General features: G+C 34.3%; 1 protein-coding gene across 2 annotated transcripts in view; it reads right to left on the bottom strand.

The window, feature by feature from the left end:
• The window catches only part of RICTOR (RPTOR independent companion of MTOR complex 2), a 77,880-nt gene that overhangs the window by 21,862 nt on the left and 34,139 nt on the right, over positions 1 to 21,879 (bottom strand). For both annotated transcript variants that reach the window (XM_063423651.1, XM_063423650.1), the window contains exons 7-26: positions 19,198 to 19,324; positions 18,343 to 18,512; positions 18,052 to 18,119; positions 16,920 to 16,987; positions 15,550 to 15,632; positions 14,827 to 14,914; positions 13,912 to 14,002; positions 13,701 to 13,767; positions 13,504 to 13,584; positions 12,067 to 12,167; positions 10,427 to 10,589; positions 9,917 to 10,018; positions 7,467 to 7,513; positions 5,726 to 5,861; positions 4,884 to 5,083; positions 3,764 to 3,890; positions 2,368 to 2,532; positions 1,870 to 1,946; positions 1,675 to 1,753; positions 626 to 735 (exon numbers count right to left, since the gene is read on the bottom strand). In XM_063423651.1, coding sequence (XP_063279721.1) covers positions 626 to 735; positions 1,675 to 1,753; positions 1,870 to 1,946; positions 2,368 to 2,532; positions 3,764 to 3,890; positions 4,884 to 5,083; positions 5,726 to 5,861; positions 7,467 to 7,513; positions 9,917 to 10,018; positions 10,427 to 10,589; positions 12,067 to 12,167; positions 13,504 to 13,584; positions 13,701 to 13,767; positions 13,912 to 14,002; positions 14,827 to 14,914; positions 15,550 to 15,632; positions 16,920 to 16,987; positions 18,052 to 18,119; positions 18,343 to 18,512; positions 19,198 to 19,324 — 2,150 coding nt within the window. The remainder of the gene's footprint in view (positions 1 to 625; positions 736 to 1,674; positions 1,754 to 1,869; positions 1,947 to 2,367; positions 2,533 to 3,763; positions 3,891 to 4,883; positions 5,084 to 5,725; positions 5,862 to 7,466; positions 7,514 to 9,916; positions 10,019 to 10,426; positions 10,590 to 12,066; positions 12,168 to 13,503; positions 13,585 to 13,700; positions 13,768 to 13,911; positions 14,003 to 14,826; positions 14,915 to 15,549; positions 15,633 to 16,919; positions 16,988 to 18,051; positions 18,120 to 18,342; positions 18,513 to 19,197; positions 19,325 to 21,879) is intronic.

The following is a 21,879-nucleotide window of genomic DNA, read 5'->3' on the forward strand; positions in this document are numbered from 1 at the left end:
GACGCCTGGAAGTTGTAATCTTCCACAGGAAGCTCGTAAGAACAAGAGCTACTGATCCAGAAGTTTCTCCTAATTGTCTATAGAATGACTCATCAGTACTAACATCCTGGCTGGACAATCAGTAGCAGACACTCACTACATCATTTCCTTTGTTTTCCATCCCCCTTACTCCTCACCCAGCGGTTCTCAACCACATCACCACTAACTGTAAGTCAAATAATCAAATCTCTTCCTTATACAGAGTGACACTTCATCTGCCCATCCCTCCTGAAAAGCCTGTAGCCCTCCATTCCAGCACTTCAATCATAGGACTCAATCCACCAAGTCTTAATAAAATGAATTCTACTAAAGCTCTGAAACTAATTATATGAAAGCTGTGAAATAAATTATGTTAACACTCTGGGAGCTAAGCAATGCATCCAGCTGATCCTGTGTGTTTCTCATACTGTGCTGATGTACTACTCCAGGAACAGAATAAACTGAAATCCTGTTGGTACCCCTCTCCCACATACTGTATTCATACATATAGTACGTATGAAATTTTACATACTGTAAAATTTCAGTTTACAGCTCTTCTGATCAGTCCCACCAGCTTGTGCCTCAAAGCGCATTTTCCCAAATTTACCTTTGGTTGCTCCGACGAACATAGTTATCCCCATCAACAGGTTTGCGATATGTTGTAAGTGCTTCATTAAGTTGTTCTTCAATCAATTCAACGTATTTTAAGTTATATTCCTGTAAAAAGACAGATAAGGGTTGACACAGTACATCTAGTGGGTTATAGCGCGTCTTGGGTTATGCAGTCAAAAAAAAAAGTGTATTCCCAAGACATGGTGTTGTAGCATGAGACTTTATAAGGGAGAAATAATTGAGGAAGGTAGCCTATGGAAGACTGAATTTTTTTATGATCTGAAGGTGGGGCTCAAGAAAATGAATGTACTTCACACATACAATGAGTTTGCAGAGTCAGTAATTGATTTCACAATTATTTCAGGGAATTTGTTAAAAAAAGGAAGAAAGAAAAAGTCCACATCTGACAAACTCAAATTATTTTAATTTTTCATTACGCATTTCAGTATTCCTTGGGAAGTGACACTTAAACTGTTTTCTTCAGTTACCAACAGGAATGAAACCAATCTCTTATAATCAATTACAAAACCAAAATAACATATGGAGAGTTTTATTCAAGTTATGACTTGAATATGAATTTATTTTAATAGTCTTGTGTTCCTCTTAAATTCCTAACAGCATCAGCCAATTCTGCCCTCATGAGCCCTATGTTTAACTTTAATTGCCAACAACCAGAGGTAACAAATAACTTGAAAAGTAGCATTCCTTTGCACACTTCGCTAGACAATGACCTTCCACAACAACCTATTTTAGAAGGTCACTATACTCCTGAAATATTTGCTGAAATACCAAAATTATATAAAGGTCTTGGTAAATCAAAAACACACATGCACTTGGTAAATCAAAAGCACACAGAGAAGCTATGAAACTGTAAGTCTCTCAACCTTTTCCAGCAAAAATGTTATGTCACTGATGCAATAAGTGTATCTGCATAAGCTTTACAGGTACATTAAAATGCAATTATTTTTAAGAATCTCTGTTTTTAATCTACGTAATTACACAATTCCTCCTAATATCTAGCAAACATTTTCTTCTTAGCATTACCTTTTGCCACTTTTCCATCTGTTTTGTTACATAACCTCTTTCATTCAGATACGAAAACCCCTTTGGGATGGACAGAAATCTGTAAAAAACCATCAGACAGTTAACATTCTAATTTCAACAACTCCCAGAATTTGAGTGAAAAGAATACTTATTTGTTTCCACAGTGTGAAGTCAAAAAGGATATTCAACACTTACCTTAGGAGTAGAAGCAAACCCTTGTCTCCAAGATGAGAAAGAGCTGGTTTCATTTGAATAAGCGCATGAAGATTTGCCTAAAATAATTAAGAACACATAAAGAGTATTTGAGCACTATGTAATTCTGAAAACTGTAATAACTACAACACTCTGCTTGCAATGAAACAAGTTTTTCACAAGAAGTATCAAATGCCAACTTAATCCTAATATTATCAATTTGACGTATCTTCTTTCATTAAATATAAATTACTTCACAAGAAGTATAATGAACAAAATAAGCTGCAATGCATACCCAGGATTTGATGTTTTCTTGTAAGTAATATTGCAGTAGCTTCATCAAAGGGGTCTTACAAGCTTTTTAAGTCCATCAATGACAATTGAAAAAGGAAATTATCAGTAGCTTCTTGCATATTTGTACTTTGCTACTAGGGAAGGCGGTGGGGAAGAGAGTAATAGTAGCATACCATAAAAGAGGTTAAAAAGAGAAGGGATGCTCACCTTGTCTTCACATGCCTCATCCAGAATATCAAGTGCCTCAGAAGAAATAGTTTTATTTTTATCATGTAACTGGGTCACCAGTAACTCAATCCCCCAGTTGCTGAAGAACTCTACATTAGCTCTCAGCAACACTCGTAAGTGTTTTGTTGCGTACAACCTGCAGCTCTGCAAAGCAAGGAAAATGTTTTCTTGAACAGAAGAAAAATAAATGATGCCTTAAGTTTTAGCTTTTCATAGATATTTCATCATAACTAACGCAGTTAATGATTTGTAACTTCTAAAAACACCTTTCAATTAGTTTTTTTTTGTAGCAAGCAACTGTGATACATACCCTATCTATTAAAACTACAGTTATTTCTATCTAAAGTTATTTCTATCACTGCAAATGGGAAAATTCAATCTAAGATCACAAGCAAATTGGCCACTGTAAGTATCCAACCCTATCTCTTGTATTGTTGTATTATTATATTTTTTGAAGAGAATTTAGAAGCCAATTAAAAAATTATAGTCAGTAGGGAGCTTTATCTTTCAGTGAGTCATTCCTTCAACCTCAACTGTTTTCATTACTTTCAGACTCCACTCTTTATCCGTAAGATTTGTATCTTTGACAGTTTCAGGAGTTTATGTCCTCCTCTTCCAAAACACAGTGAGACGTTTAAAGCCAGTACCTACATTCTTCTGTCTTGTATCTACTCTAGAACACATTCTGTCTGTTCAGATGACAGAAACAACTACATTTGAAGTAATGAACATTCCTTCCTAGTTATGTTTCAACTTCTTAATTGTCATCTATCTCCCTGACAACAGTACTTGCTTGTCTAACAATGTTACCTTTAAAGTCAAATGTTTCCTCTCACAAATCCACCTGTATTTTTTTATCCCAATTCATCTTCTTTGATTCAGAAGAACGAATCCCAATGCCTGTATCTGAACCAATCCCTCGTTACAGTAGCTACAGAATCTACTTAGTTCCAATACTACTAAGTAACCTCAATCATCATCAAAACAGTATCTACTCCTAGAAAGGCTAACTTGCTTCGTGCTGCTAGAAATAGAGATTTCTGTTTGTGACAGCAATGCCTTCACAATTGATTAAAGATGCCACTGACCTAAACAATCACATTACACTTAGTTATACATATCAAGACTTTAGCCTCCATCATACATGAGGGAAAGCTCTATTTGAAGGATTTCATTTCTTGAGCACAAATACAATACGGGGTGTGAAGTTCACAACGTATTCAAAAGCTACACTTGTAGGAGTTTCGTTTCCCTGAATACAAAAATAAGAACCCTTTTCATTTATAACAGCTTAAAAATAAGGTCATACACCTTGAATAACAAAATAAATGTGTGGAGGGCAATAAGAAAGGAACATAAGTCGAACTGAACTTACATCAGTAGCTGCTGTCAGGATTTTAGAAAGGATGACTCTTGCCAATCCATCTCTGCTATAATCCAGACTAGAAACAGTCAGTTTTAGCAAGTGATCTTGGTTCTTCAAAGAACAAAGATTAAGAAGACTGGAGGCATAGAAGGGGAAAAAGAAGAAAATAAAATTAGTATTTAAACCCACCTGAACCATCAATAATTTAAACTTAAGTACTTTGAATTATATTTTTATTATTATAAATGCGGAATATGAATTATGATCTTGTATGAAATGAAGTACCTTTAAACTGTTATAACTATAAAGTCAAATAGGGACAAAATAATGCACTTAATTGCAAGGGGAAAACCTCAAACCAACACCATTTATAATGGCTCTGTAAAAATTTTGTCAGCATAATTGGTGATTAAAGATACAAAAATTAATGCTCATGAAGCTCTGTGAAGAAATTTTCATTGTAAAACATAGTGTATAAAGCTTGCCATTAAGTAAGTGCTATTAACTGTCTCTATTTTATTGTATATCAAGTTTTCTGAAGCCAGTAAAAAACTTGCTTTCTAAAAATCAACAAAATCAATACTAAAAGATAAAAAGGAGCACATTAAAACACTTGCATTTTTACTTAAAGTTTGTGTTATGTGTTGATAAACTATTACTAGTCACCAGCCAATTTATTCCCCAAGGAAGTTAAGTTTATTTGTACCTGAACAAAGTTTTGAGCTTCAGAACTTCACTCAAATATACTGGACTGAAGTTTTAATTGCAACATACATCAACACTTCACAAAGAGTATGGCACCTGTCATTTTTTCATGGTTTGTGTGTTTCGAGTTTTGTTTGTTTTCCTATTTCCCTACTGCATCTTTCAATACACTATAAACCTTTCTGATATTCATCTCTGTCTCACAGGTGTGGTTAGGAAACAGCTGTTTATGCCATAATCACCTCTGTCTGCTTAATAATAATAGACTAGAAGACCTTAGAAAAAAAATAGGGACCTTTACCTGTAACTACACCAAAATAACCTTAAAGTTTTCAGCTTTTCAGATGATGGCCCACATACAGAGTTTAAAATTTGCATTACTATTACACTGCAAGTGTGATTCAAGCCAAATAAAAGCACTCACCACTGAAACACATTACATTTTTCAAGCATTTTCACTCCATGAGGGTGACAAGATAAAGTACCAAAAAACAGGAAGTAGTGCTGGCTAAGGGTATTTAGTAACCCATTATTCTGAAGACTACGTTCAGGTTTCATGCCTGATGAAGAGTTGAGCCAAAGTACAATATCTTTAACCAATTCCTCCAGGTAACCTTGTCCATCCTAGCAAAATAAAGAGGAATAGTGTCTGTTAGTAGTAGAAACGTGTCTCTTCTTTACTGAAACTCATTAATTTAAGTAAATTTACTTAATTAAATAAATTTAAGAAATCTGTACAGTTTAAATTTAATTTAAATTGTACAGAATTCTTAAATTGTACTTAGATTTCTTAAAATGTACAAACAACACAGGCACAAAACAGAAATGCAGGCTGGAAAACAATTCAGACTAAAAAAAAAGTTTTAAGGCAGATAAAAGGAGCTAAGCATGAAGACATCTTAGAATTAATTCTCTCTTTCGAGGAAAGGGTAAAATATTATTCAATGACATTTTTCTCTGACCTGAGGCATAAAAGTCTTTAGCACAAAAGAAGGAGTTAGAAAAGCAAGGTTATACACAGCATAAATAATACAAAAAATTAGTTCAAATTCTAAGTTCCATTTAACAAAGCTGTTTTCATTAAAACTTCTACATAAACATAGTCATCTTCATCAATTTTTCACACTGTATTTCTTAATTACACAGATAATTTTAGATTTAACACATAAAATCTCAGAAGTCTTTACCAGAAATTAAGCTGTTTCCAGGTGGCATTCAGCAAGACTACTAATTCTACTTCCAGTTTTGTAGCTGCAAATTTCTTACCTCCTCTGATTCAAGAAGAAATTCAGTAAATTGACAACCCACAACAGTAAGCTGCTTTGCCTTGGCATAGTCCAGATCCAGGTTAGCATAGAGTTTACTGCTAGGCTTGTAAAAATACAGCAATCTCCTCACAAACCTATAGAAAGTAAAACAGATTTGGCTATTTTTCCATATGACAAAGACATTCTCACAATACAAAATGATGCTAGTACAAAAAAATGGGTTATACTTAACTTGGTTTCTTGGCAATAAGTCTTAAAAATCTATCAGAAGAGTAGCAGGTAACAGTAGCAACTCTATCCAGACACAATTACAGTGATGCTGCTGTACAGTGTGTTATAAAGGGTTTTCAACATGACAATATAAGCAAAGGAACTTAAAATGCATAGAGATGTTTTCAGAAGCTATAGCTTCCTTCTCATTCTCATAATTTATTCTGCTGTAATATGTCCTGCAGCAAGTTTCAAAGATGGTATTATCTAGACTAACAAACAGCTTAAAAAAGAAACTTGTGAGCTGAGCTTTCTTCAGCTATTACAGTTCCTACTACTGGAAAAACAGACTTTCGTATTTGACAGGAAAAAGTCTCACTTATTCAGCAACACTATTTCCAAACACCTCACTTAACCATTTCTGAAGCATAACAGTGATTGCTAACACCTTCTCAGACTTCTTAAAATCACAGTAAGCAATGTAGCTTGAGTTTTGCATCACAGAAGTAAGTCTTCAGCAAAGATCCTCCTCTCAGAAATTCTTCAAAAAATAAACACACATTTGTGCTTTAAAATAACACAAAATATTTCATCAGAAGGTAGATCTGTCAGGCATTACAAAAACTTAATTACAGAACTGCAGTCATATTTGAAAAAGTCAAGAGTAATCCACTACCCTTAACTCTGAACACAGGACCAAGGAAACCTGGGGGCTTAATTGAGTTTTGTCCAATAAAATGTGTGACTACTGCTTATGCTGTAAATACTTCCTAAAAGTACTCTGACTACCTCTTGGTAAAAATTCAAAACAGAGCCACACAAGCCTTTCCCCCTATATTCTATCTTTTCGACTTCCCTTCAGTTCAGGGAGTAGCTTCTCATGTCCATAAACACAGACTTATTCTTCAAAATAATGAAATCTATTTCTGAAACACATGCTAAAAAGCACATCCAAGAACTAATTAGTAAAACTATTACCATATAGGCAGAAAAGTAATAAAAATGTCTTATTGACGACAGACATGAAAGGAACCAGAGCTGTACTGGAGTTTTGTTTGTTTGTTTGTTTTTACAAATTACACATGCTTCTGTTGACATTAACACCAACTAGAAATAATTTCCTCTTCGTTTTTGATGAAAGCTATAGTTAAAAAACTGTACAACTATAGACTTAACTCTGTAAAAAAATTCCAAGTGCTGACATAAAATACTACTGTTTGAAATATAAAGCAGTAACATTTCTAAGGTTTAAAATTAAATTTAGCATTTGCAATGGTGGTATGATTCCTAAGGAACAAAATATATAAAGTACCTTTGCATAGAAAAGAAGCTTAAACACCTGTTTATTTAAAGCAAATACTGCAACCTAATTATCCAAATTTACACCCTAACTTCTTATCTATAAGAGATTATATATAACAGATTAAGCTTTAGAAATGTGATACATCTAGGGAACATTTTACTGCAATAGTAAAAATCAGTTTTCCAAATTTATTTCTTCAAAGAAAGTTTACATAATTTTTACATACCTGTGCAATTGTTCATCTTTATAGTTCCTTAGATTTATATTTGGCCACTAGAAAAACAGCAAATATAGCATTATATGAAACTTGTACATCAGTCCTTGATTAGTCAACAAAATTCACTTACTTCTAGCAGTTGTATTTACCTAATAATTAGAAAGTTTTCTTGCACCTAATGTTACATCTTAAAAAGGACGTTATTTTATTGAAAAGCCCACACTGCCTGCTTCAAGACTAGTTCAATTTTTTTCTAGAGAAAGACAGGGAAATGTTGGTCACATGCTACATGTAAAAGACCACAATTCTAATGAAAACAAAAAACTATGAGAAGCTGATGAAAAAGAAATAATTTTGCTTAGTTTATTTTCTGCAAATAACAAAAACTTGATATGCATAACAGGGAAATAATTTTTGACTGCGGTTTTGAATATTCATCAGATTTGGTTTAAAAGTAATCATTAATCTGTTACAGATCAGTACTGCTTACTAAAATGGCATTTAAATTCTTGATTGCTTTGTAAGATGTTTTAAGGAGGGCCACATGAAAAATAATACTCTCTTCAGAATCTATTCTTTCTTCCCATTACATTTTCCACTGTTTTTACAGTCATCTGTTGTCTCTGTGGTTTCAGAATTTTTTTCTGTTGCTATTAGTGAATATTTTCTTGTCAGAAATGGAAGAAAGTGCATCAAGCGTTCTTCCTTTCCACGTGACACAGTAGTACATTTACAGTTGGTATTCCAGTATTAAGACACATATGGCATTAGTTAATGATTAGTAAAATTGACTACACCAAGTAACCGTGCCAGATACAGATGAGGCTGACATTTTTGCTGATCTTTTAGCAGCTTAGACAGCAAGCTGAGCAAGTGAAAAATGCGGTAAGGCACCACCTGAGATGCACACAATGACATGGTTAGAGAGCTGATGCTCTACAGATACAAGGCTGCCACAGACAAGGGGGAGGTGAGCAGTCACGTCAGATAACAAATTTCAGACACTGGCATCTGGATCCTGCTCATTAGAGGACTGAAGATGACCACTCTGGTAACATTATCTCAGTTTTATGCTTGTGTTACATAGGAACACAAATGGTTAGAAGTAACCCACAAAACATACACACTTCTCATTCAGAAAGAAGTCCCCAGATTTCAGACATTGGGAATTCTTTGACAGGACACCAGAAAATACATTGCTGGGGAGGTCTGAGATGGCAGAGAAACTGGCTGTTTGACACAAATTTCAGTTTTAAAAAAACCAAAGCACATTAGAGGTCAACTACATAAGGTTTCCACTGTCAGAATACTACACAGATTAATTAACAGTGAGATTCTGAAAAACAGTTTTCTGATAGTATCTTTAATAAGGAATCAAAGTATCTATGACTAATAATAGTTATCTAGTAACCCAGTACATCTTATAATGGCAGTAAAAAAGTCTGTCAACAGTGAAATCTGGTGGAGCAAAGCTACTGTCATAAACATATTCAGGTCTTTATACCAGACAGATTCTTGCTCTTTCAACTTTATCGGTCCCTGAAAAAAAGGCACAGAAATATTTAGTTTTTTTTCTTTTTCTCAAAAAACAACATAGTCTTGCTTATGACTGTCACCATTAATCCTTTTTTTGTACTTTCACCATCTTTGTAACAACACAGTAAAGAAGACAAGTAAGAGAATGCTGCTCAGCTGAAGGATCGCTTCGATGCACAGAATAACATTTGGAGCAATTTTGGTTTGAAGACTGTATTAAGTCTTCAGAAAGTTTTCTTAGTTGAGCAAAGTATATTTTCTGATTACAAAAAGAGGTAGTGTCTTAAAATCTGTGCATTAGGGATATTTAATATACTTAAATATATTTAAAACAATGCCTTTCACCACATTAGGTATTTCCTTTATGATGTAAAAAGAAATTAATTCTGTAATGAAATCAATGCTACAGAAGTATTTGCATTAGTTCAAAATATTCAAGGAATGTTCAATTCAATTCATAAGTGATTCAGTCTAAGCATCTGAAGCTTGATTTAGAACCCATCTCTTACCATAACCTTCAGCTCACATTATTTTTTTAAGGTCTGCTATGAATCTGAATAGCAGTATGCCTCTGCAGTCTGAAGTACTAGGAACTTTAAAGACAGTATAACTAATTCTATAAATAATATAACTAATTCTATTCCAATTTGATTTCTATACAAATAAAGACGTGTAATATTTAATACAGCTTCTTAGGAAAACTAGGAATTTAACTATTGTGCATTTTTGAATATAACTTAAGGGATGTATATAATGAGACTACAGCAGCACTGAGTAAACCCAGGAGATTCTAATTTCCTGAAATTAAACAAATTATTAGATGTACTCTCGAATGACTACTAGAAAGTCAAAGCTCACATGTGAAACAGACTTTTTCCCCAGATAATTTCTTCACCTTATTATCATGGCCTTTGTAAGCTCACCTTCAGTATGGTCCCTATTAGATTCCAATTCCAGTCAAGGTTCTCTTTGTGATTAAGAACTTGGCTGTCTCGAAGATTCATGATGAGTGCTTCTTCTGTATCCTGGAATACCAACATGAAAAATTACAATATGTTTCCCTGCATCATCTTTTTCAGTCTTGCCACATGAAATACTTACTGCTCATGCAAAAACCATTAAAAGGGTTGTGTTTCATAGTAGTGTGCATTTAAAAGAAAGTTGTATGGTTACAGGACTGCATTAAGAACTTAACATCAAAAGATCACAAGTGGTTACAAAAAGCATTAAAGGTTATTGGAAGTTCATTTCTCAATTTCTAAAAATGCAATTTTGTATCCACAAGTACCCACAAGAAAAATAAGATAAAGAAGTACTACACAGAATCACACAAATTATTCTGAATTACACACTGAGTGAAGCTTGAGGGGTAGGATACAAGTCTCTGGAACACAGCGCCAAATTCAGGTTTGTAAAATGAATTCTCGTAATACCTTTAAAATAAAGATGTCTTTCTGCACACGGTACTGATCCCTTTTTTGGTGTGTTGAGATTGCTTTCTGAATAATATGATCTAAATGGAGACTGTAAGGTTTAGGGCCTCTTTTCTTCATCTCGTGAAAACGTTTTAAGCAGTTGAGTGCTGCACTTGCTCGCCTAATAGTAAAAATAAATGTTATAATTAGTATTTCTTACCAGACTAAAAAGGACCACTACCTCCTGAGTAAACAGTTCAAGAAAGACCTGACCAACACTTCTGAAGCAAAGAAAATTGTTTTCTTGAGAGACATTTTTGCACACCCACAAGACTCGGTCTCATATCGAAATTATGCAGAAAATTATCTTTTAGAATTTCTAGCATGGGAGTACTATCCTTATTGATAACTTTTGTTCTGCTCTGCAATTAGTGATGTCTATCACAGTTCAGAGAAGATACTGGAAAGCTTACATGTGATTTCCATTGTGACATGTCACAATGAGAGATCAACATCCTGCAGTGAAGTTGGTAGTTGAGGGCGCTAGCTTCAACTTAGAGTAACAAAGTGTCTCTCATACATTCTCATCCCCACCCTGCTGCCCACAAGGGTGGCAGGAGTATCAGTAGTACACTTCCTGCTTTGATATCTAAACAATTCAGCAACAGCATGTTTCTGTTTTATGGTAAGATAGGGAGTAACATAAATGACAGCCAACAACGGTAAAACCAGTTAATTACAAAACAGTGGTAGCAGAAAAAACCCCCACCTACTGAGCAAATAAAAAAAAGGAAGTCTAAAAGAAGAGGAGTTAAGTCCTTCTTTCCCATAAAAAAAGCTGACAGTGTAGGAGAGTGCTTTTGTTATTTTTCAAACAAATATCTTTGGATTTGGTCACTTATCTAAATTATTTAAACTGTAACACAGATTACAGTTTGTCAGACTATAAAACAGTGCAGAGTCGACCAATGTCAAGACCCTCAAATAAAAAATACACCTTCTAAAAAATCACTTTATTTCAAGAGAAATGGAAATTCTTACTATTCTATCAGACATGTTCAAAAATGCCAAAAAGTATAACAATCCCGGGTAATACACAAGCATCTGTCTCCTGCTCTTTATCCCTTCTTTCACCTGACCACTTTGGCCATGTGAAATATCCTCTCCTGAAATTTCAGATATGCCTTTTTTGAAAACTAATAGTGTCACTGCATATCAGAATCTTCCATTGACATACATGAAACCTTCAAAACTGAAAACCAGAAGAGCACTACACTTTCAGGAAGTACACTACAAGCAGCATTTATCATTTCACACCAGCAGTTTGGAAAAATGCTGTAATTTCTCACTGACAACACAATGAAAGACAGAGCATTATGATACATTGATCAGACTACTGATCTGACAAGAGAGATCAGAAACAGGAAGAATAATTAACAAATACATTTTTACAGGTGAAAGAAACTTCAACACACTTAATTTGTCTTCTACAAAGAAAAGCAACTACAAACACAAAGTTGAAGAAATACATATTAGACATCTGAATTTATCAAATTATTTGACTTCTTCCATTAGGAAGTTTCAGTTGTGTAAAGTACTCAGAAGATGGCATTTTGTGACAGAATTTTATGCTTTAAAATGTAACATAGAATTCTTACAGTCTTTTCTCTTTCATGATGTCGAAAGATGCGGCCATATTCATCAGTGTTGGTAAGCAGTGCAAGTGATGGCTGTGAGAATGAGGAAGAATTGTGTTTGCCTACAAAAAAACCCAATAAAAGACCAATTAGAAAAACTTATTACAACAATTTCATACATCTTTTTAGGATCAACATTTAAAGACTCTACCACTTTTCACAAGACTTTCATAAATTTATGACAACAAAGTTACCTTTTGCTTAATGTTGGAGCATAATTACACACTATTTTGAATTTGTGATCTAACTAATCAGCCTGAATTACATAGAAGGTAACTTGAAACAACTTCAGAACTTTATAATACATATTGTTTCTACGGGAGTTTAAGCTGTAATATACAAAAACCTGCAGAACATCAGATGTGCTTATGTCATGTGCATAAAGTACTAAAAAACCTTAAAATCAGAAAGTCAAAGCTGATCATTTCTACAAAATATTACTGCACAAAAAACACTAATTAATTAACATTCTAAGCTGCTAGACATTTAACTTTTTTTAATAAGCATATGTAGTTCTAAAAATATTTTTGGAAACTAAGGAACAAGAAGATAAAAAAATTACTTACACGTCCAAACACTAAATAAACAGGTATTCTTTTTCAGGTTTTGAGAAACAGTAATCATATCCGATTAAGAGATCATCTCTTCAGAAAATCAAAAAATACCTGTGCTTTACATCATACACCAATGTGAGTTAATAATCACTCCCATTCAAAAGTAGCCAGGAAATCAGAAAATACTATATAATATTATATATATGTTATAAAAAGCAAAGGCTGAAATGTAGCACTGGAGCATTTATGAAAACAGTATCATCATCTCAGTACACGATTAGTTTAAAAGAGAGAAGATTTCGTAAAAGCTATCCTAGCTCCACAGAAGTGGAATGAAGCTGGTTGCCCTGCAGCAGAAGCACTCCACCAAGATGGAGTTGCCTGAATGAGTAACATCAAGTACGAAAAGCACATCCAGCTGAATATGAAAAAATTTTCATCTGTCTCCCCTGTGAGGCAGAAAGCTAAACGCATTGTCAAGACACCTACTGACCATCATTCCATAAAAAAAAAAATTAGCAAAGGTCCTTTTCCCAAACATAGTAACTGATGGGTGCGTTTGCAGGGTTCCAGCTTAAAAATACAACTGCTCCTATGGCAAGAAAGTGTCCTGGTGAGAGTCAGAACTACAGAGAGCCTTGGAGCAGAACTCCTAGCACTTTCAATACTTTCCAAACGGTTCTCCTATTGAGTAATATTGGTTTTAATATATGAAGTGCCAGAAGATGTAATGTGAAATTAAGCCGCTATTCAGATGAAAACTACATATTTCAAGCTTGGAATACAAACTAATGCTTTCATAGCAAGTTATCTATTTACAAGCAGTTATAAGAGTTGTATTTACCATGTGCAAAAGCTCTCCCAAAAGGATAGTTGCTCTGACAGATACATGGTCATCACTACTTGTGATCACTTCAACCAGACCCTTCAAAAAGTAAAAAAATATTACATTACATATTGCATTTAATGTGTAACATCTTACTTGAACTCTTGCAGGAAAAAAGTAGCAAGCATCTATTAAAACTGCAAGTCATTAGTTACCTCTAGAAGTCCATTGGTAATAAAAGCAGAAAGCACTAAAGCCAAGTAATTATCCATGAGATCGGGCCTAAGGAGAAAAAAGTATGGGAAGAGTTTAGAAAAGTACATTTCTTTTTGTTCCTGCAAGAAAACAAGAAATGTTTTGTCCACACTGCCACAAAACAAAACAAGAAGAATGGTTTGGACTAAGTTAAGTTCATGAAATCCTCACCGTGACCTGGCTCGATGGGGTAAAACAGTTTTAGCCTCAGCAGCTACAAAGCCATCAGAAAGTCTCCAGCAGTCTTGAAACCTGCCTGGATCTAGAAGAAAATATGGATAATGGTAATTATAATTACTGGCTTTCACAGTATTATTTTTATAGCAGTCTGTATGTAAATAATAATCCTTGCCCTTCAGGTGGTTTCAAATTACAGAAAGATTTGTCATAAGGGATGTCTAACAAGTAATCTAATCCACAGTCCTGAACAAAGCCAAGGTACCTTAAAAGATAGGATGAAGATTGTATCTAAGCGTCAACAAAAACAGGGACATTTCCAATTCATAAACACATTAAATATGTTTAACAGAAAATACCATAAGCATCTAAAATGTTACAAGGTGTATCTATACATAGAAGTAGCAAGTTTGCAACAAAGAGTAATTTATTTACTTATAAATTAAATAAAGCAGAGAATTCTCTTGGGTTTACAAAGGAGTAATTCTAAAGGTAAAATACTAACTTGGTTAAAATTAAAGACATGAAAAAGCATTCACTTGCCCTCAAAAAAGCAGAAGTCCAAGGACAACAGAGACAGCTAACAGATATAAAAAAGATTGACTAATAATTTTTCTGTAGTAGTCACGAACATATCCACAATTCTGAATACTCCTAACAGTTCAGAGAACTGTGGTGCTGACCTTACAGTCTTTAGTGTTAATGCCTAACTATGCTGATCTTTCACCAAACTTACAAAACTTAACAGATGATAAAAATTTTTAAATAAGACTTCAGAGCACCCTATAAATTCAGTGATAGGACAGTTAACACTAAGGCAATTTACAATACATAGGAGACTGCAAGGTTTCAAATTTGTATAGGAGCTTAATAGACAGAATTCTTATGTGAACTGTTTTAAATTCTTACCTACACTGAGAAGTGCCTCAATAAATTCTTCTGCAATAACAGGGAGAGGAAGGCGAAATATATCGTAGAGAACTTCAAGCAGACCTCGCTACCAAAGAAAACATAACACAACAGGAATTTTACAGATTTACAAAATTGTCCCTTTTTCATTATTAATACTGACCTTGGGATTTCTAGAGTGCTAACACTGGTACATTTGTTGCAATGTTTTTTTCACAAACTGAAATAAACTGGACAAGAGAGGATAAGGCTTTTTTACTTTCGAATTGTCCCATTCTTGTCACTATGAATGCTATAGTAGTTCAGCGCTTGGATTGCAGATTTTTAGAATAGTTACATCTGGAACCATCAACTTTTGTCTAGTAAGTTTAATTTATGAAGAAACATTTTTATTTACCTGGAATTCAACTCTGATTACTATGTTTTAAACTTGCAACTGCAGCTACTGTAAACTTGCTTTGATTTATGAACACAGTAAAAATTAATTTATGTACTTTTCTCTCCTCCATTTTGTCACACATACATGGTGTGCTTCCCAATTTCATAGGAATTTTGAAACAGAATTACAGAATTGAACTTTGGGGGTTAAATAAACTCAAGGACAGCTGTCTCATGACTGGAGTCTGTGTTCATTTAAACCATTGAATAGTTAAAAAGTTAAGAATAACTTAATTGAAATAATAAATATTATTCCTACATCAGTACTAAATATGCACCACCTACCCGGATTTCCATATTTGGTATACAGAGTACCCCAATAAGAGACTGAATCCCAGAATTTCCAGGTTTGCACAGGCTGATAATACCTAGAAAACATGTATAATAATATTCCCTCATCAACAAAAAAGAGGACAACAGACACATCTAATCTAAATTAGATTTCCAGTTTGAAAACAAGCACACATTAAAAGAATTATCATGAACACTTTCACCTTTATACCATCTCTCTCCCAATCAATAATACTTAACAGAACTTCCTAATCACAAAACTTTATATCCTCACTAAAAAATTGTGCTACTTTTGTCCTTCCTACTGTAAACAGTACTCAAAAGTTATTTATGAAAATAACATATGCATGAAAGAAATGACAAAAAGACAAAACTGTCTGTAATGAGTAACTCTTAAGCCTGAAAGGTTTTCATTATCTGAGCAGAACTGTAAGGAATTTCAATCAAAAGCCATATCTTAAACTAAAAAATTCATTCATTTCCTTTTAGCCTCAGGTGAATTCCAACTGCTGTTAGATCCAACCAAGTGCCTGAGTGTAAGAAGATGCAGTAATATACCTATGAGAAACTGTTTTCTGGAAGTTTCAAAGTCATGACATGCTTCCTCTCCAAGCATGTGGGAACACACAAGAAACCTGAAGGATACCTGGATATTAAAATTAAGCTTAGTGATCATTTTCAAAATTTAAAAAATAACATAAATTGTGTGTCATAAAACAGCCTAAGTACAGCCTGGAAAAATACCACTCAAAATTTTGGTAAATGTTCATATTAACTGATTTAAATTTGCAAGACAGTGTCTTCACTAAAAAAAAAAAAAAGCAATCCACAAGGCAGTACCTTCATCTTACATATTGCAATATCACAGAGAAAGGATTTAGTAAAATGAAAAAAATTTTTTTTTGATTTAGAAATGTCTTCTACATGAAAAATTGCAAACTATGTCCATTTCCAATTTCTCTTCAGCTATAGCAGCTGTTGGAAGCAGGTAAAGAATTTGCCAATATCTCTTAATACAGACAAAAAGATTTAATTTACAGTGGCAGAACCATGTCAAATGCAAATTCATTATATGATGTTATTTTAAACATCCTTTCACTCATTAGGTTTCAGGAATGACCATCTAGATGCAATTTATGAGGCATTTTACACAGGGAGGGGAAAAGCTGTGCCTTTTCAGGAGTCTAAGAAAACTATGTATTGCATCCTCCAATTTTACAGCATCAAAATACATATAAAGTAGCATTGCAGGAAGGTATTGACAGAAATCAGACATATCAAATGAGACAGATCCTGTGTCATTTATACTAGAAAGTAAAATCACACTTCCAGTCATCCAGTTTCAAACAAATAAAAAATCTTACCCGCCCATGATCGAAATGCTGCCACTATTCCCATTTTACTAGCTAGGAATCGTGCTTCTCTGTCCTCTCTGCCATTAAAAAACAACAAATGTTACAATGCAGGTAGTAATTACAGAACAAACAGTATGACAGTACTATTTAAAAGGTTAACTGAGATGGGGGACAAAATCCAGAGTAAAAGAAATATTTTATGTATGCATATATGTGTACATATATATTTACACAATGTATGTACACACAGAAAAGGTTAGAATTTTTAATTATTGTTACTGTTCCAGGAGAGTTTCCACAGAAGCAGGATTACATCAAAAACACCTATAACAGTCAGATGAATCATTCTGCACCTCCACTGACACTAAGTCTACAGCAGAGATGTAAAGATCTGGACCTTACTCAGTTACCCAGACCTAGCATTTAATCCCATCTGATACTTAAAAAGCCTGAATAATTCAAGTTGAAAGCCATCTCAGATCTCTTTTTAGTCCAAATTACTGTACAAAAAGTCACCAGTTACCAGACTAGGCCAGATTATAGAAACATAGAATGGTTTAGGCTGGAAGACACTTTTAAAGGTTGTCTAGTTCAACCCCTCTGCAAGAACTCAGTAAATACAGTGTGTAGTACACACTTCTTTTACAGCATCCAGAGCTTTGGGAGGTAAACAAGCTTCTGTAATTCAGCTTGGAATATCTGCAAAAAACCTCAAGACTTTACCCAGCTGGGTGCTAGAAACCCCCAAGAACGAAGGAAGCAGGACCTCTCTGGACTACCTACTCTAACACTTGACCAGCCTCACATAAAATCATCCCCTCTGCCCCCTGTATCAAGTTGAAATTCTTGCTTCAATTTGTCTCTGTTGCCTCTTGCCTCCCACCTTACACCACCATGAAGGGCCCTGGCTACATCATCCTGAAAGCATTCTCATGGGTAGTAAAAAGGCTGCTATATAGCAGAAGATGTCCTCTCTAGGCTAAACAAGCCCTTTTAAATGTTAAATGCTTAACAGTAGTCTAGAAATAGACTCTGGCCCGCTACATTCAACTTCTAGAAACATAGTATTTGGAAGGAAGTACAGCTTAATTCCAATGCTATAAACATAACTGATAGCACAAGTAGCAGCACTAACACTTACTTGAGCTGTCCTTCTGCTGTGTCTGGATTATGCCTGTAGTGAAAATCTGTATAAGGGGCTAAAATTCGCTAAACAAAAAAAAGACATGCATTATTTTCACATGAAAATACAATTAAATCACTATTGCACTTTCTCCAATCCCACTCCAAACTGTGGTACTATTATTGCTTTGTATATCATGGGCTCCTAGCCTAAAATATAACAGAGAGGAAATCTGAGACAAAAATAACACATTTTAATGAGTAATAAAAGTGTTTAATTTCTGTCCCAAACAAGTAAAACTGCACTCACCTCTAATTCTACATCTGCTCGAACGTACTGTCGGGTCTTTGGATGATTAATGAGGTGCAAAACTGTAGTTATCAGAGCCTCATTTATTCGGCTTAGTTGACAGTCAATCACATTTTTCAAGATGGTACTTAAACCACCCCGAAGAGCCACCACCTCAGGATTCTGAAGTGCTAGATAAATGAAAAGAAGTCATTTTGGTCAGTGATCGAAGATAAAACATTTCATGGCATACGACAAACTTGTCATCTCAAGTATGGACATCTTGTTTGTCCATAGCTTCTGGATTTCCCCATAGAGAGTTTTCATGCTTCACTGAAGTGACATAGATAAAATATTTATACTGAAATAAGAGTAACACTTTGTTTACTTCTTTAAAACAGAAGCTTTATTCTTGAAAACAAATTGCTGAAGTTATTTCCCACTGATTGATTTTGAAAAAACTTCCAAAATCAGCAGCCAAATGAAAGTTTAGACAGTTAGTATAAAACACTGTCCTGATAACTGCAGTACCCACCCCCCAAAAATTTAAGAAGAAGATATTTTGTAGCTCTCTGAACTGTTCTAAATTTGTCAGCATCTTGTGTATGGAAATCTCCCTATTTCAAATCCCTTACTTTAAGAAACACGAACTGCAGTGGAGGAACGTTTTTAAGGCAAATCAAAAATCGTCAAGTCTTGAAGGAAAGATGAAAACCTGAAACCTTTGCCTATGACACATTTTGGTTAATATCATGCTAATAACTAAAATCCATGAAACTTACAATAAGAACACGTAACATCTAATTCCTTATTAAACAAATACTGTGAATGACAACCACATCAAAACTGAACCCTAATTATGAAAAATTATCTTACCTAGTTCACAGATAATGGCTATACATGCTCGAACCATTCTGTCTCTTTCTTGAAGACCATCATTTCCAACTGCTATCAAAGAATTAGTAATAGAACTGGGGAACAATGAAGCATTCACAGTGATCATCTGGAAAAAAAGGAAAGAAAAAGTCCTCTAGTTTCTTCGTATTTCTCTAAATACGTTTACATATTCACCAGCATTCTGTTTACTACATACAGTTAGACAGACCTGTTACTTGGTTGTATCTGGTGAATCCTCACAACTATTTTTTTTGCACTTGAAATTTTTTCCATTTTGGTTTGTTTGCCTATTTACCATTCTCTTCTTGCTTCAGTTTTTTTATTTTTATCTTTTATCTTAATAGGAAAGAATTTAAAAGATTTTTTTGCAGTACTAATTAAGACTCCATCATAGTTTTTTTTTCTCACGAATATCATTATTGACAAAGAACATTATCCAGTGACACAGAGTAGACTACAAACTCATCTCCTATTAAGGATGTTCTGCACCACGGAAAGCCTCAGCTGTTCGTTTGGAACAGCCAGAATTCACACCAGATTAAGGAGCCAGACGCATTAAAGGTAAAGAAAGCCACTCCAGAAAAACCAACCAATACCAACCAACTCTTCACTGTCCCCAAGTGAGGCTTTGATTAAAAAGGCTGAGCAACTGCTTGTTCGCATTTTTTCAGATTTTGAAAATTAAATACACATATCCTTCTGGAACAAGACTACCACTCAACAGATGTATTACTAAAGGGGAAGCATGTTTTTGTCTGACTATCTGAAAAGGGAACAGTGCGATGTTTTATAGCCCATAAGGGCTATTTTTTCTCCACTAATAAATAAAAATGAGACGTAAAAAAATTCTCAATATACATCAAACACCTAAAAATTCAAGGCTAGTTTCCTATGCTTTTGCTTATCATCTTTTTTTTTTTTTCAACAAAACCAGGCTTATCTTCACAATTCTTTCACAACCATTTTGTCCTATATCTATTTTCCATCTTGCTTTGATGTGTTACAGGTATTTGTGCAAAGATGATTATTTTTTTACCTTTTTTTTTGCAGAGATGTTAAAATAAGAGGGTATCAACTATTATGACCAAAACATTGGACGAGTTTTACAAATCTATCTTTAAACACATGTTTTTGAGAAGCATCTTGTTATACATAATGTTAATTATGTATAATTAAAAAACAGGAAGCTTTAAGATAGGACTTTAAAGAAAAAGCGAATTCTGTCCCACCCACACAGACTTTCACTTTTACACTGGCAAGAAGAAACAAGAATAAGCAATCCACTCTAGAAACTGCAACCTGTTTGCTACTGATATTGACATAGTACTTCCTGTGAGGACACAAGAAGTCTGTGAGGACACAAGGCGTTCTGCTTCACTGTCTTCCTTGTTCTTAAAATACAAGAAGGAAAGGTTTCTTGTAACACTCAATTTTAAACACATCAGTAGAATAAATTTTTGTATTTACTTTGTATCTGCTCTAGGTATTAAAATGCAATTCTCAAGACCAAGGACAGGCAATGTAAAGCTACTTACAAGTAGCTAAGTTGAAGTAATAAAGACTATAAATTTGGTCTTTTAAGACTTCTTTAGAAAAGAGGAAGAAAGAAGATGGTTCATATTGCATCTAACCTGACTTCTGCTTTAATAAGATAACACTCCGACTATTAATTTTTTTAAAAAATGTCTTATTGAGTACTATTAGATAGAAAAACACTTCCTGAAGCAACTTCATGCCATCCTTTTCAAGGCTAAAGATATTATTAAACTGTAAATCTTTTACCAGTAAATGTAGAGTTGATTACAGTCAAAACAGGCAGTGAGTACTCAGCCTTCAGAAACCGTTGGACATCAAGTTTAAAAAAATCAGTTTTTTTTAAAGTCTTCGTACACCATTTAAACCTAATATTATTAAAACAAAGTTTACAACTGCCTTTTCTAAATTCATGAAAAAATATTAATATTTTATATTTTGTTGTTTTTCTCTATGAAAAGAAAGAAAAGCGAAAATTTTAATTTTAATCTATGCCATTCTCAAAGACATTTTTACTACCAAAGATGAGGTTAAAGAGCCAAATCTTGAAATTGAAAACAATAGTTCTGTGATACTGGAAAAATCCAGTTCAGTTTCACAGTAAATCATCTTCTGAAGCATTTCATTAGCTTTTTTTCATTTTATTTGCTATTCATTTTTCCCTTCTAGACCTTTATATAATCTTTCAGGAATCCTGGCATCAAATCACTATGTCTGAAACACTGAGGGACATGAAGACAGAGGTAGAAAAAGGGCAAGAGCACTGTGGCAAAAAGACAGTGTGAAAATATAGAATGTGCTATTCAGGAAGTACAGCACTCCTCCTGAGAGAATTTCTTGAGTAGAGACTGCTCTATGCCAGTGCATGCTTAACTGCTACAGCCTAGACAGCACAGGAGAAAGCTGTTAACAACAGTGGTAGCAGGTGGGTGGCTTCTTGTTGGTCTGACACTGTCTTTTAAGAAAACTGAATGTTATAGGTAAGTAGCAAAAGATGCTAGAAAAGGCTTTCCATCAACACAGTTCTCAGCACCAAGGAACCACAAGTGTGGTTGCACAGCCTGTGCATTTGATGCACGCACCTGGTGCACACCAATGCAATACCCTTGCACCACGATGGAAGAAAAA

Source organism: Prinia subflava, chromosome Z (assembly GCF_021018805.1).
Source record: "Prinia subflava isolate CZ2003 ecotype Zambia chromosome Z, Cam_Psub_1.2, whole genome shotgun sequence".
Classification (NCBI taxonomy): Eukaryota; Metazoa; Chordata; class Aves; order Passeriformes; family Cisticolidae; genus Prinia; species Prinia subflava.